Raw genomic sequence first — 17037 nt, forward strand, 5'->3', positions numbered from 1 at the left:
GCTCAGTGCTTGGAGCACAAAAATAATGCTCGAAACATGAAATCCAGCATTTTGATTGATAGATTTTGGAGTATGAGTACAAATAAAATTGACTCGAAAGTGTTCGAGGCCAAGTTTGATGTCAAGAATGATCTTGTTCACATATTCTAAGGTAACCAAATGAAATGCATCAATTACTGGAATAAATAGATCAAGACTAAGACTGGAACTGAAGTCGGGACTCATAGGACTGGAACAGACACTACAGTTTGGGTTCAGGAATACTTCATGGCAGGTAAGAGGCAAGGAATATGGATTAACCGGATCAGGCAGGCAGTAATACTTAACATTATAGGAATCCATTTTGATGCGTTCTTTTCGTTTTTTGTGTTACGCCTAAACTCGTCAGCTAACCCGTTGTGGTAACGTGTCCAGTCTCTGTAAACAATCTTATCTTAATATTACCAAGTTCTCGTATATCATTTATATGGCAATATCAACTTTGAATTGACAAAACTTCACTGATCTGAAGAATTAAGTGTCAGAACGCTCAGTGTCTTGAAAACTTAATTTATCAAGGTATATCTTTTCAACCATTGTCAACCTAGCCATACCTGTCAGAACTCAAGCAGAAAACATCGGTGGTTTTTTTTTCACGCTTACATACTAGATTAGTCGTTTGTTATTGCTGCATAAGAAGACAAATATAATCATCTATAGTTCTCTTTTTTTCTAAAAGACTTCAGACAGTTATCGACACACCTTTGTTTCCAAAGACAGTTGTCGTCTGTGGACTGAAAGGTCGTAAGGGAGTCTGCTTAGTATAAATATGGTTACACGAGAGGAATCCTAGAGGTTATTTCGGTCCGTCGATGATCTGACTTATTACCACTGGAGTGTATATATTGTTCCTCAAAACGAAAGTAAATTATTGCAAATATGGTTTTCGGGAATGAAGCTTTTGCTTTGCAAAGGTAAGTACTAAAATAAAAGATACAAATTGGTGGAGACAAATGCATGAAAAGTCGATTATTGTATGATTTATTTGGTTAAAATCTAGGTCAAATTAAATCACAACATATTACATAATGTAGAAATGTTTTTGTAGGAATGTCTGAAAACAGACCTATTATGATTTCGAGACAAAAGCTGATATGGGGAATTATGGACAATTTCCATGTTTTTTTTATAAGGACTTCGCTCTGACACTGCCTAAACCCATAAAGACATTAAAAACCCGTGAGAGGAATAAAGAAATGAACAGTCTGACTGGTACGAATAAAAATGACCTATAAAGCGAAATGCAGAGTAATAAAATTGATCTGAAAATATATATAAACATATGTTATATTCAGACAGAATCATTTAAAAGTCTTAACAGTTTAAAAAAGACTATCTTATTATAAAAAAAGATCGAACATAAATTGACCGAAATATTTACAAATAACGAAACAATTTACAAATTAAATGCCACAAAAATGTTGTATAAAACGATGATATCAGACACCCTTATCTAACAAAAACATTTCTACATTGTGTAATATGTGGTGATTTATTTTGACCTTGATTTTTTTTATATATTTCAAAGGCCAAAAAAGCAGTGTTTATAGTATAATTGATAATATTGAAAATTTGATCTGGAGTTCTTGCATGTCTTGAGTTTTCATATAGTCTCAAAAATAAGTCATGACTTTGTCGCGGTTCTTAGCAAATGTGCCTGCTAATAGTTATCAAAGGTAACAGGATAATAATTTAGTACGCCAGACGCGCGTTTCGTCTACATAAGACTCATCAGTGACGCTCATATCAAAATATTTATAAAGCCAATCAATTACAAAGTTAAAGAGCATTGAAAGGATCCAAAGTTCCAAAACTTTGTGCCAAATACGGCTAAGGTAATCTATGCCTGGGATAAGAAATCCTTAGTTTTTCGAAAATTCAAAGTTTTGTTAACAGGGAATTTAAAAAAATGACCACATTATTGATATTCATGTCAAAACCGAAATGTTGACTACTGGGCTGGTGGTACCCCCGGGGACAAAACGTCCAACAGCAGTGGCAACGACCCAGTAGTGCACAAATCATCGGCGTAAAATCTCATACGTTTGTTTGCGTTGTCGTTCATTTCGTTATACGTTTTGTATGATTAAAAACTTTATTTAAGAACATATTTGAAATAGCATGTCATTTTTCTATTTGTAAACCACAGTGTTGTTAATCGAAAGTATACACTATGAAATGATCAAGTCAAAATAACAACACAGAAATGTTGATAGCACTCACCAATTTATTCAATCTTATACTTAACACTCTTTATATCCTAATAAATTGAAAACATCATTCATCATTATATATTTTTTTTGGAAGGAAGAGGGTTATATCAAAGGGGCACTAGCTACCAAATTCATGTTCACCGATTTGACTCAAATTCTAATATATTGTTTATAACAATGTAAAACCTTCTTTCAAACTATCAAAAGTACAAAAAAAATCATTTTACAGGACATGTAAATAGATTAAGCAGCTTGTGCAATTAAATTCTTATAGGTCTGTTAAATTTTGTTTTATAAATTAGAAATTTATGTTTATCGTCGTTTTTACCTTTATAAGTAAGATTTTTTTGTCAATCAAATTATTAACCTTTGTTTAATTTTCAATGTTGACATTATTTTCCTTTAAATTACCATACACTGGTAATGCATGCGTATTCTATCTTTTTCTACGCGGTTAAATTGAAGTTCACATGAATACGGATTTAATGAGGTCGAGTTTTTCACTTGCAAGTGAATAACTCATTATACATGTTTATTAGCTTAATTTGGCAAAATTGTACCATTTGAGCTGAAAAAAGCAAATTATTATTTCACTATTTCACTTTCATTAATGATTGAACAAACAAAAAAAATCATGCTTTAGAATTTTTTTATATATCTCGTACCTTAATGATAATAACCTGGTATGAAGAGAGTTTTGTCCATTGATCGTAAAAATTTATATCATGAATATGTTGCCTTGTATTGAGTAAAATATTCTCTAATTGCCCAATCATATGATTTTGCCCAATGAAAATAAACTCATCATAGATACCAGGACTGAATTTTGTATGTATGTCAGACGCGCGTTTCTTCTACAAAAGACTCATCAGTGACGCTCGAATAAAAAAAAGTTAAAAAAAGGTCACATAAAGTACGAAGTTGAAGAGCATTAAGGACCAAATTTCCTAAAAGTTTTGCCAAATGCAGCTAAGGTAATCTATACCTGAGGTAGACTGTTAATCATCTATATCAATACTTTCTTATCATATTTCGGATTGCTCAAACATAAACATACGTTTACAAATAAATCTATAGACCCCAACCTTAGTATGACACCACTGAGCTATTGAAGTAGATATTTTGAAAGATCTTAATATATTGAAGTAAATAAACCAGTTTGCTTTGGAAATTAAGACAATGCAGGTTAATACTCAGCTTACAATATACAATGCGTCTGCATCAAGTTTAACTTTAAAAATGCACCCAATATTCTTTTTAAAGGCGGATTTTGTTTCTAAAGATTTGATTATTCTTAAAACAACAGACAAGAAGAAATGGCAGAAGGAGGAACTACAAACACAGGTGATTTTTAAGAAACAGCAATAGTGATGAATATGTGATATTTATTAATACTTTCTTATGCTGTTAATTCAGAAATTATTTGCGAAGATGTTATTAGTGCGAATAATGCGTCTGGTTGAGTATCAAATACACAAAACTTGTATTCTTATATCTGATACATATAGACATCTACGCAGATTTTCCTGCAATTGCCAAAAATAAATAAATGCACGCAATCATTTCTTGTTCTACAGTTGTTGTTTTTGTTAATTTATGCATTGATATATGTATATAATTATGTTAGATTTTATGATACCCTTGGACCAGAAAGTCCCCCCAGAGACCTGTAATTCTTTTGTTGAAAACATTTTCGATTTTCTTTAATTGGTGGTACTATTAAATATAAAGACGATGTTGGTAATAGGAGGTGACCACACTATTTGATAACATACCGATAGGACTATGTATTAACTTTTTTAGCCTTTGAAATGGTGTCAAACAAAGAATCCGAATACGATAGCAATACTTCGTACAAGATGTATTTAGTCATATGTCCATGATACTGTCAAATAGTATAAGCTCAATATTCACAAAGATATTTCCTTCGCCAAAGATTAAATGTTTGCTGCTCATTCAAAAATGACAAGGAAGAATGTCATCACAAATACAGAATGGTAATGTTTTCACACCTTTTTTTGGTTCGATGTTATAAATTTTGGTATTAAAACACCAACATGTTTTCATTAGTTGAAAAACAACTTTGTCCAGGATGTTAGCTATAATTCTGGACATTATGACAAGATGGACCCTGTTAAAAAATCTTTCTCATAAATTATGTCGACAAAATACATTTATTTCAAGTGTGACATATAAATGTCAAAGCTATGACTCACACTGTACCTATATTATATTGCCGATCGGTTTCAAATAGGCGATATACAATGAATCACGACACAAACGCAACTGTAACAGGAAGAAAAGAAGTTGTATACTTTTTGTATTTGATGATACTTTATAAAATACGCTATATTTTTTTTCATTCCGTATCTCTTTTAAAGATTCACTGCTTATTACTGATTACATTGTATGCATTGCTTTATTTTTCTAGTTGTCAAATATGATATATGCTAGATAACTATTTAAGTAGCAAATAAACTCATCACAGAAACCAGGATTAAATTTGTATTTACGCCAGACGCGCGTTTTGTCTACAAAAGACTCATCAGTGACGATCGAAAAAAAGAAGTTGAAAAGGCCACACTAAAGTACGAAGTTGAAGAGCATTGAGGACCAAAATTCCTAAAAGGTTTGTCAAATACAGCCAAGGTAAACTATTCCTGAGGTAGAAAAGCCTAATTTTTTCATAAATTCAAAAAAGTTTTGTAAACAGTTAATTTATAAATATGAGCATATCAATGATAATTCATGTCATAGATAAAAGGAAGATGTGGTGTGAGTGCCAATGAGACAACTCTCCATCATAATTACAATTAATAGAAGAAGTGCTGACTAAGTACTGGGCTGGTGATAAACTCGGAGAATTAAAACTCCACCAGCACAGGAATGTAGAGAATTATTATCCATTATCCAATATAATCATTTTGCGCGTTTTATCTCTCTCCATAGGTGATTTTTCATCAGATGAGGACTATGCAAACGTACTTCAAAAATTGGACCAGTTTAAAGCTACTGGAGGTTTTGATGATTTTGGTAAATACATATAATAGTTGATGTACCCATATTTTGACTATCTTATTTATTGTGTCTGTTTCTTTAACGCATAAATGTAAATATAACGGAATTTGATGAGACTCTCATCAAAGTGAGAGGGTTAGCACTATAGAACCAGGTTTGATCCATTATTTTCTACATTTGAAAATGCCTGTACCAAGTCAGGAATATGACAGTTCTTGTCCATTAGTTTTGGATGCGTTTTGTTATTTGATTTTGCCATGTGATTATGGACTTTCCGAATTGATTTTCCTCTAAGTTCAGTATTTTTGTGGTTTTACTTTTAACGATAGTACTTTTCTAATTAGAATTCACTTTTAAAAAATTTTAAAACAAATTCTGATAATTAAAAATATGTTATATTGAGGGTCATTTTAAATGTGTGCTACGGAATGAGAATATTTACCAGGTTTGTTATAACTTGGCCAACACGGCGGATGCCACATGTGGAGCAGGATCTACTTTCCCTTCGGGGGCACTTTAGATCACCCCAAGTTTGTGATGGGATTCGTGTTGCTTAATCTTTAGTTTTCTATGTTGTGCTTTGTATGCTATTTATCCTCTGTTTGTCTTTTGTCATTTTTAGCAATGGCGTTGTCAGTTTATTTTTCATCTATGCGTTTGAATGCCCTTCTGGAATCTTTCGCTCCTCCTTTGGGTCATGCAGTTGAGTTTCATATGTGGTGTATGTTGTATGATTTGTGTACTGAATACATGTACAATGCCTACTAGTAAGATACCGTTCTGTATTTTTGTTTATAGATGCATCTTTAATAAACGCAAGAATAGACGAGGCTAACGTATTCCGTAAAATGGACCAATTTGGAGTTCCCGAAGGGTTTGATGACTTTGGTAAAACATTAAAATTCTACATTTATTGATATTTTGGGTTTTAAATTTATTAGTTTTTTTTCATATTGAAAATTTATTGATATTTATAGGTTTCATAACGTGTGAGAATGGAATATTGCTTGATAAAAACTCGAGTTATTTGATTTCAATATACTTAGATTTAACGAGAGTTGATATACAGCGATATCCAATTTTCACAAATTGTTATAACTATTTCTCTTATGGTCAACACATTCAATGTGTGAAGTTAAAGATTCATCGAAATGTAGTCTTTTGTACATTCCTGTAAAACGTCATATCTCCTTTACGGTGTCAAACTTTAACATCAGACATTTTTAAATTTTTTGTACGCTCCTGAATGAAATAAAATTTGACCAAAAGGAAGATTGTCAGGTGAAATGTGTAAGTGTTTTATATATTTTTTTCCGGAATCACATATGTTCTTTGCCATGGACGAAATATACATCATCTTAACCTTTGAAAACCATCAGTTAACGATAAGACTATTGAAATGCTGTAATATCGTCTTATAATACCGAACAAGCCTATCAAATTTACACAGATTTTCGTATCACTTTTTCGTATCGAACTCCGTGCAGTGTCATACAATAATTTTCTATTCATGCAAGTAATAAAAACAAGTCACAACCATAAGAAAATTTAATTTGATAAAGATTGATGTTCATGTGTGAAACTTATTATAATGTCAATGAACACAATACGGGATGGTAATCTTCTAACGGACTATAATTATTGCTTATCATAGTTTCATATTGTTGTTATAGATTTCACAGAAACAGGGTCTGCATCTCAGTGGCAATGTAATATTGGATGTTTAGGTGTTTTTATGACAACGACATGTTAATTCGTTTCTCAGTAAACTAAAATCATTTAAAATGCTCTTATTATACTAGGATGTTATTAGTTACACATTGTGCAATTGTCTTAATATGAAAATTTATCGGGTCAATAAAATCTATATCGCCAAACCCGAAATGAATTTATTGGCCCGATAAATTCCGTATTAGGACAATTGAAAGATGTGTAACGAATTTATCCTGATATTGTTATGTTACATATATATTATTATATTTAAATTCAATATAAGGACAATATCAACCAAATATATTTGAGATATTTCATTTAAAACTGTAAAAATAAAAAAATATAAAGCGACTATTTTTTTCTTTTTTATTAGGTTAATGGGTTAAGGGAGATAATCCCAATTGATTAAATAAGGAAGATAATTCATATTGACGTAATAAAAAATTGTACTGAAATTTATTAGGACAATATCAGCCAATCAAATTGCGAGAAATTGCTCTAAATCATGGTAATGTTACTAGTTTTTGTTATTTCAAATTGATATAATTAAGCTTCAATTTGCACATGTTTGGAATAGAAGATTAGAAAAACCACATACGTCCTTGGCATATTATCATCGGTTCGCAACAAACTTTGACAATACTTAATAAATAAAGTATAAGAATCATTAAAACATACAATGCATGACATTCCTATAATGAAAAAAGAAGGCTGAAAACAAAAGCATTAAGTGTGAACATTGATATATATATATATGCAGGCATTTTGGTGTCACGATATCACAGTAGCATGGGTTCGAATCCCGGCGAGGGAAGAACCAAAAATTTGCGAAAGCAAATTTACAGATCTAACATTGTTGGGTTGATGTTTAGACGAGTTGTATATATATCAACATCAACCCAACAATGTTAGATCTGTAAATTTGCTTTCGCAAATTTTTGGTTCTTCCCTCGCCGGTATTCGAACCCATGCTACTGTGATATCGTGACACCAAATCGCCTGCACTGCAGTCGTCCCGCTAGACCACACGACATATGCATATTATTCATAATTATAATTTTTATTAATATCAAGGTGGTACCAGCAAGTACAGTGACCAAAGTACTGATGAAAACAGTGACAATGAAACAACACTTTGGGATGAAATAATAGGTAAACACCATTTAAAGTTCAATTGTATTCGGACAAGTGCAAAGTTTGTAATATAAATAGTGATTTATATACACAATTGTCTATTATTGATGATATTCATGTAGTGCATTTAGATTTCTGACACATGATATCAGTGGCAACTCGTGATTGCGTCCGTAAAACTTACGAAGAGATGACCTCAACTTCATCATTTGAAACTCTTGATTTAATAGCTTACTTGCAAGCATCAACCATCTATCAATGAAATCATGATAGGAAATAAAAGTCCTAAAATCGCGTATCAGCAGGGAGATATATACTCCGTATGTTTGCTTGCATGCTGGTACATAGAAAAGGAAAGTTAACAATTATGAAGCTATATTCATCTCTATTTATCGTAAACTTTTCTATTCAACAAACCCTCATTGTCATATCTAAATGTAAGTCAATATATGAGGCATACCTAACTGTATCTATTGTATCCTTTTCTGTATCTCAAGTTCGATTGGATAGATTCGTTTAACATAGTCATCAAAATTGAAGAATTAACCGATAATGTAAGAAAACTTTTGATACACGCATATCGATTGAAATCTGTAATGGCAAAGCGTGATTAACAAATAAAACGAAAATAAACAAAACACATAAATATAATCATTGCACTGTAATATCATCTCATGTATTTGACATGTAAAGACGCGTCCTTAACTATGGTACGAAACCCGAAAGTTAATAAGCAGCAAAATTTTGTCAATAATCATCGAATAATTGTTTGTTGTCGATTATCTTTATGTATTTGTTATAGAATTAAAATAAGTGCACAGAGGACTAAGTTTATTATATATGCAAGCATGGTTCAATAATTTCCTCAACATAATAACCACCAGAAACGAGTTTCATAATACTTTTATAATGAACTTTAAAAATATATTAAAGTCATGGCACCATATTAATGCCGCGTATCCATCCCTTCATGGATGATGTGGTAATAAAAACACGGTATATTATGTAACATTGTGTCATCTGATTCATTCTAAATCTTGTTTTTATTAATATTGTATCAATTTGTTTATCTCTGCAGTAGACAAAATGATAATTCCACACTGAGATTGTTTGAAAATAATGATGATTTTCTTTATAGATGATTCTTTAAAAAATGCAGATTTAATAGACAAAGATGGAAATAATATTCTCCATAAATTGGTTCTAATGGGAGATGCCGATAATTTCGACAACTTTGATAGTCAAATAGACAAGCTTCTTTTTAAGAAAGGAAAAGAGTTCGTTAAAAAAGCTTTAAAGCAAAAAAATAATATAGGAAATACACCTTTGCTTGAACTTTTAAGATGTGAAGATATGGAATGTGTTAACAGAGAGGCCCTACAAATCTTTTTACACGAAGACTATGACTATGATATCAACACTTCGAACAATATGAAATTAGGTCCACTTCATCTAATAATGTCAAAAGAATTTTTGCCAAATATTTACGAGAATGTTTCATCCGCCACTGACAAACAACTGCTGGATGGTTACAACGAAAAGAGAAATAAGATTGCAACAGTGTTACTGAATGCTCGTGCAAATGTTAACCAAAAAGATATTTTCGACCGTACGCCATTGTTTTTAGCAAATGCTACAAGTTCAGTTCAGCTTCTGATAGACAATGGTGCAGATTTGAACATAAACGATATATTTGGAAGATCAATATTACTTGCAGCTGTATCTATGGAAAATCATAAACAACTTTCTCAGTATTATATCGAAACAATGGACAAAGAACATATTCTACATACTGATGTTTATCAATCAACATTATTTCACTACGTTGCGATATTGCAGAAAGAATTGGACACGTGTGATTACCTAGAACGTAAAGATAGAAAAGGTTGGGATAACTTTGAATGTAAAGATATTAAAGGACATGCACCATATGAAGTTTCGAGATTCCGGTTACAGTCTGAAATCAAGAGAATTCCGAATATCAATATCGAATCCATACATTCGCTTTTAAATAAGAGAGGAATAGGAGCCCCATGGGACTATGACGAAAGTGAAGATATCAAACAAACTGTTATAAAGTTTGCTGAAGAATTGTGCATAGCTATCGGTGAATTGGACGCAAGATTGAAATGCACTCTTCGAAGATCAGGGAGTTCAGAAGAGGGAACAAAAGTAGGGGATCCAAATGAATTCGATTTTATATTTTGCTTGGATGAAATCCAGAAATTGTGTAGCGTTAAGGATTTGAAGATGGAAAAAGAATTTGTTGAACTTAGTGCTAACATGGACAATAAAGACATCCCTCAGCCATTTAAAATGTTTTTTGGGGATGATGGGTTGTGTAAAATATCCGAGGTTCGAATGGCATTTTCTAGAGCGGTGAAAACAATTGTTTTCGATGAGAAGATTTGGAAATCAAAAAACGTTATTTTTGGGAAGTTGAAAAATTCTACTGAATGTGACAAACCGGTGTTAACAATGGAAATAAATTGGTTTGGATGCTCTTACAAAGATGAAGTTATAAGTATTGACCTCGTGCCAGCTATCAGAAAAACAGAATGGTGGCCTTCAAATGGCGGAAGTTGTGAGTTGCTGAAGAATGAAAGTATCAAAGGGCAAGGATGCTTATTACTTTTTCAAACAACAGTAATGGTACAGTCGGAAACACATTTGAGAATTTCCTGTTCACCAGCAGAGCTCAAGTTGTTAAAAAATGTTTTACCGACATATTTTCTTGACGGTTATCGTCTTTGTAAACTACTTTATTTATGGCTTATAAATACCCATAGTTCGGAAGACAAGTATATTCAGGCCTGTATAAAAAATAAATTGATAACAAGCTACATGTTCAAAAATTGTCTCTTCTATGTGTACGAAAAATACAACAAGAAAGGCATGCCTGTAGCAACCAGCAATGAACATGTAGCTATAGTTGATTTAGTAGGCGATATCCTATTATGTTTGCAGTCTTTTAACAAAAATCAGACGTTTCCAGTATTTTTCATCCCCAGACGTGAAGACATTTTCATCATCAAACCTTATGAACAAATTAATCTCATGAAGGAATTTAAAGACATCTTGAAACATCAATGCGAAACCCGTGCAAATGTTATAACGTATATGCTAAAGATACATGGTAGGGAAAAGTAACATTGAAAACTGTTACATTTAAATGTACATGTATGTGAAAAAAGGCTCTTACTTTGTTTCAAGAAGCTCTTTTGTTTTGTAGTTTATATTTTTAACATAGCTTTATCAGTTTTGTACATATATAAAGCAAAACCATCTAATGGAATGTAGTGGATGAATCGTTTCTTTAAATAATGTAAGAAATGTTTGTGCGACAAAAAAAAATTACACGGTCCTACAGCTCGAAGTCTGAATAACTGAATGAATTAAGTGATGTGTAAGAATGCATAAACACACTTATTTATTTGCTGACTCTGTCAAATATGTATTTAAGGAATGATGTCTACTGAAAACATAAAAAAATGTGGTGCACACTGAATAACCCGTGTAGCGGGTTATTACAAAATGTGAATCACATTTTTTATGCCCCACCTACGATAGTAGAGGGCATTATGTTTTCTGGTCTGTGCGTCCGTTCGTCCGTTCGTTTGTCCGGCCGTCTGTTCGTTCGTCCGTCTGTTACACTTCAGGTTAAAGTTTAAGGTCAAGGTAGTTTTTGATGAAGTTGAAGTCCAATCAACTTGAAACTTAGTATACATATTCCCTTTGATAACATCCTTCTAATTTTAATGACAAATTAGAGAATTTATTCCAATTTCACGTTCCAGTAAACATAGAAAATGATAGTGCGAGTGGGGCATCCGTGTACTGTGGACACATTCTTGTTTTATTATGTTATTTTGAATAGACGGAAAAAATTACAGTCATTCCTTATAATTTAATTATAAATTCTAATCTTAGCCGGAGTAAATCATGAAAAATTGTTGACGACTTTATGGTCACATGACAAAACTATGTACTATATGGTTTGTCTATCATCCAATCAGAGGACGCGTTACTTCCAAAATTGAATTCTTTAACGATGAAATAAAGTTTAAACATGTCCATTGAAACTACTGGCAAAATTGAAATCGAATTTGCATGAGTTTTACTTAGAGCGTACGCCCTAAAAATAATGTTCGAGCGAATACTTTTGGAGTCACATTTTATTATGTATTTGATTTTTATCTTTATTATTATTTTTATCATTACCCAGATCTGAATCAGGTGCTTCATATTGACACTTTGTCCATTGTAGCTTATTGACTTCATGTTTGGTGTAAGTACAAATATATATGATTGCATTATTGAGGGGGGATAGGACCTTTATCGGGACTCCGGGATCGGGTGTTTTTAAGCTCGGGATTTCGTGATTGACACTTTCGGAATCTTGGAATTCTTTATTCCAATTTCGGGACCTAGGGATTTCGTGATTCAAAACCCGGGATTTCGGGATTTCGTGTTTTTAAGCCCGGAATTTCGGGATCAGGACCCCTCCTACCCCCTCATTATTATAATAATAAAAAAGTACCTTTCGCCAAACGCTCTTAGTTGCCAATTGAGTGAAACCTGTATCCAAAATGGAAAACAATTACAAAAACGAATTTAAATAAAAAAAAATGAAATACGGAAAACAAATAGAAAAACAAATTTAATCGCTAAATTGAATATAGAAACGTTAAATATATTATCTAACAAAACAAAGCAGAGCAGGATCTGTTCACCCTTCCGGAGCAGCTGAGATCATTCCCAGATTTAGCTGGTTTTTGTGCTGCTTAGTCTTTAGTTTCAATGTTGTGTCTTCTGTACTATCATTTGTCTGTTTGTCTTTTTATTTTAAGCCCATGCCTTTTCAGTTTATTTTCAATCTATGAGTTTGACTGTCCTTCTGGTATCTTTCGTCCCTCTTTTGACAAATGGTTGTGTAGAAGGAATTTATAATTTTATCTCTGTATAGTATTTTTGAATTATGTCATAGCACTGCAGAACATTCTTGAAAGACTTTAAAATACATTTAAAAATATACGTCATACACATAGCTACAAAACTGCAAACTTTAACCAATCCATGAAGCATAGACTGATACAATTACCACATTGTTGTGGGTAAGAGAGATTTTCATTAAGTCATTTAAGTTCTAGTTTTTAGCTCCTTATTTAGTTTACCGATTTTAAAGTCATTTCGTAAACTGGCATTTGAAATATCGGTTTCAATTTTAAAGTTCATATGCACCTATAATAAGGTAGTCCATGGTCTTTGCCTTATATAGAAATAACGTACTGCATTTGTTTTTTTTCTAAAAAAATATTTGCAAACGTAATGTTAGGTATTATCTCCCTTTGAATGTGTTGAATTACTTTTTTTGTCTCTTTAAAAAACCCAGCCATCAGATGATTCATAGCTGTTTGATTGATAGTGCCTACAGCCCACTATTCATGTCCGCACTAAAGTGCTGACTACTGGGCTGATGAATTAAGTGTTTCTACCACTAGTTTACAAGGTATATAACACGATTGACAAATAGTGTGCGATTTTTCTGCATAAATACTTTCATAACTGTGATTTTTAAATGGACGACGTCCATGGTTTTGAATTCCTCACCAAAGGTTTATATATCGAACACTGCAGCCGGCAATCAGGAAAAAGAGGTTCAGACTGTTGAAAATGTGAACTAGTTTAATTAAACTCTTTGTTTGGTTATTGGTTTTCTTTTGTTCGTTCAAAGGCGAAACCTTAAATAGCAAAATTCGCATTTCCACAGAGAATAATCAACCTTTTTAATAACCTAAAGAATGATGATGTTTTAAAATTTCTGCATGATAAATTTGTTAATGTTAATGATATTTGTAGATTTTATATTGAGTTGATGTCTCGTTTGTGGACTTGGAATCAATGTTTTATCTGGTAAAAACAAAATATAACTAAAATGCCTACCTGAAATGTAAATAAAAAAAAACGTAAGCCCACTTTTATAGCACTCCCGATGGCAAGATTTTTTTACTGATATATTCATTAGGATGCTAAAAAACCAAATGGTTGACCGTCATGGAATATATGTTTCACAGATGAATAAATTCAAAAGTAGTATACTGCTGTTCAATATTCATGAATCGATTTAACTGAATCTGATGGAAACAAAGCAACTGCCAGCATAAAGAGAAACAAAACGGAAAAACAAATACACTGAACTGCTACAAAAACAAACGTTAACATACATAGAAGCAGACTATGTGATAACCGCTGTCCCACTTCTGACTTGAAATAGGATTTTAAGAAAACCTCCCACTTATTAGGAAATGTTAAAAAAAGTCCAAAAATGACAACATTACGCTACAGAAATACAGTCAAAAAATAACTACAAGAACATTCAGGACAGAGAAATACATAAAAAATAATATAATAGTCTATTTCAACATATTATCCAATGTATAATATCAAGAAACACCTCAAATTAATTTACAACAGAACACAAGTTCAACACAATAGAATAATGAACTGTGCATCTCACGAATGTATCACAAAAAGTAACGTCACATCTAAATCTCTGAAAATACAATATAAGATTGAGATTAAATTTGTGAATAAACTAGTATACATTTTTTTCAGGAGCAAGGTCCGCATGTCTCCGATCCGGGAGTTTCTCGGTGTAATGAAGACCCATAGGCGGCCTTCGGATGTTGTCTGCTCTTTGACACATTCCCCATTTCCATTTTCAATTTTATCATCATAGATTCAGGATTGAAATTTTGCATTTGCGTTAGACGTACGTTTAGTCCACATAAGACTCACCAGTGACGCTCGAATAAAAAAAGCTAAAAGACTTAATAAAGTGCGAAATTAAAGAGCATTGAGTACCACAATTCTTAAAAGTTGGTCTAGTTACAAAACCAGGTTCAACCCACAATTTTTATCCTTTTAAAAATGTCCTGTACCAAGTCAGGAATATGGCCATTATTATATTATTGTTCGTGGCTGTGTGTGTTACATTTTAACATTGCGTCGGGTTTTTTTCTCTTATTTTTGAGTGTAAATTCGCATTGCGATAAGACGAGTCACGGTAATTGTCTATCCCAAACTCATATACTAGTATTTGGTTTTGATGTTATATTTGTTATTCTCGTGGGATTTTGTCTGATGCTTGGTCCGTTTCTGTGTGTGTTACATTTAAGTTGTGTGTCGTTGTTCTCCTCTTATATTTAATGCGTTTCCCTCGGTTTTGGTTTGTTACCCCGATTTTGTTTTTTGTCCATGGATTAATGAGTTTGAACAGCGGTATACTACTGTTGCCTTTATCTAAAGTAATCTATTACTAGCGTAGGAACATTTTCTAAATTCAAAATTTTGTAAACAGTTGATTTATAATTATGACAATATTAATGATAATTCATGTCAACACAGAAGTGTTGACTACTTGGCTTGTGATACCCTCGGGGAATAAAAACTGCAGCACCAGTGATATCAATCCTATGATGTTATTTGATGTTTTTTCTAACCATTAGAAGAGTATTGATATAGAGATTTTTGTTTAATAATTTTGTAATAATGTGTAAATATATAACCATGTTGTTTTTTATAATCAAATAAATCCTGTGCATATACTAGTTGCTTTGAACTAAAAGTCATATAAATGAACAAGGTGATTATATCTTTACTTTTTTATACATAAAGAAAATAAAAATAGAATTAAACCCACAAACTTTAAAAGACATAATACAACACCCAACCATAATTACAAATGGAACATCATAACTAAATAAAGGCAACAGTAATGTACCTCCTTTCGAAATTCATAAATCGATTGAGAAAAAAATTAACCTGGGTTACAAACTAAAACTGAGGGAAACGCATGAAATATAAGAGGAGAACAACGACACAATAGAAACACTAAAATGCAATCCACACAGAAAAGAACTCAAAGGTGCTAGTAACAACTGCCATTTTCCTGACTTGGTACAGAACATTTAAAGTAAAAATGGTGGGTTGAACCATGTTTTGTGTCTAGCCAAACCTCTCGCTTTGATGGCAATTTTTAATATAATACTAAAATGATAACATTACACTACTGTACAAATAAACACAAGAACATTCATGACAGAGAAATACACAAAAAAAAAAATTACACAAACAAATAAGACATTTCGACATAGACAGTAAACCACAATCTAAGACGTGGTAAAAATGTCGTTATTTAGTTGAGACACAGACACATCGCATGGATCAACCAATTCGTGATGGTTTCCATAACATTACAAAATGCCATTTTAAATATTTCGTCCACATAACTCTGTTGGAGCAGTGTCTGTGTAAGAGCACACTCCTGTATATGAAATACGTATCGTGTGATTTTGCAGGTGCTTAACATATCAAAACACCATACGATGAGACAAACAGTATGTTACTGCTGAGAAATGGTTAACTGATAAAATATAGTCATACATTTTCTGTGTCAAGAATGAGGAAGGTATCAAAGTATCAAGCGGTCTATCTAGTATCAGAAGTATCCTTTCTAACAGATATATTCCAATTGTTGTAACTATAATCCCGTTTCCTTTTATCCGAATTTTACCTACCGAATTAGACTTATCACTGGGTTAGTACTATCATTAGTAATACGACGATTGCCATATGTGAAGCAGGATTCCCTTGGTCTCACTGAGAACCTGCAATCAAGCCAGATATTAAAGAAATGTATGGTTATAAAAATCATATCCATATAGGTTCTTCTAAATTGAAGTTTTTGGATCTACGACAAACAAGATTTCTGTTTTTCTATCACCTGCCCAGAGTTTCGGTTCGGGCATGGTTTTAGTTATTCAAGAATATTAAACCAGCTTTTCTTTGCTACATTCATATTTTGTTTTATTAATTAAAAATCCATCTTAGTTGAACTATTTTACGAAGTGTCGCAAAA

General features: G+C 32.3%; 1 protein-coding gene across 1 annotated transcript; it reads left to right on the top strand.

Moving 5' to 3' along the window:
• The first annotated feature begins 641 nt into the window (after nucleotides 1-641).
• Nucleotides 642-12461, top strand: LOC134701618 (uncharacterized). Its single transcript, XM_063562756.1, has 6 exons — nucleotides 642-953; nucleotides 3516-3596; nucleotides 5202-5285; nucleotides 6069-6158; nucleotides 8058-8135; nucleotides 9256-12461. Exons 2-6 carry the CDS (start codon nucleotides 3569-3571, stop codon nucleotides 11265-11267), a joined length of 2292 nt encoding a protein of 763 aa, XP_063418826.1. The 5' UTR covers nucleotides 642-953; nucleotides 3516-3568; the 3' UTR covers nucleotides 11268-12461.
• Nucleotides 12462-17037: the final 4576 nt, after the last annotated feature.

The sequence above is a fragment of the Mytilus trossulus genome, unplaced genomic scaffold (assembly GCF_036588685.1).
Source record: "Mytilus trossulus isolate FHL-02 unplaced genomic scaffold, PNRI_Mtr1.1.1.hap1 h1tg000247l__unscaffolded, whole genome shotgun sequence".
Lineage (NCBI taxonomy): Eukaryota > Metazoa > Mollusca > Bivalvia > Mytilida > Mytilidae > Mytilus > Mytilus trossulus.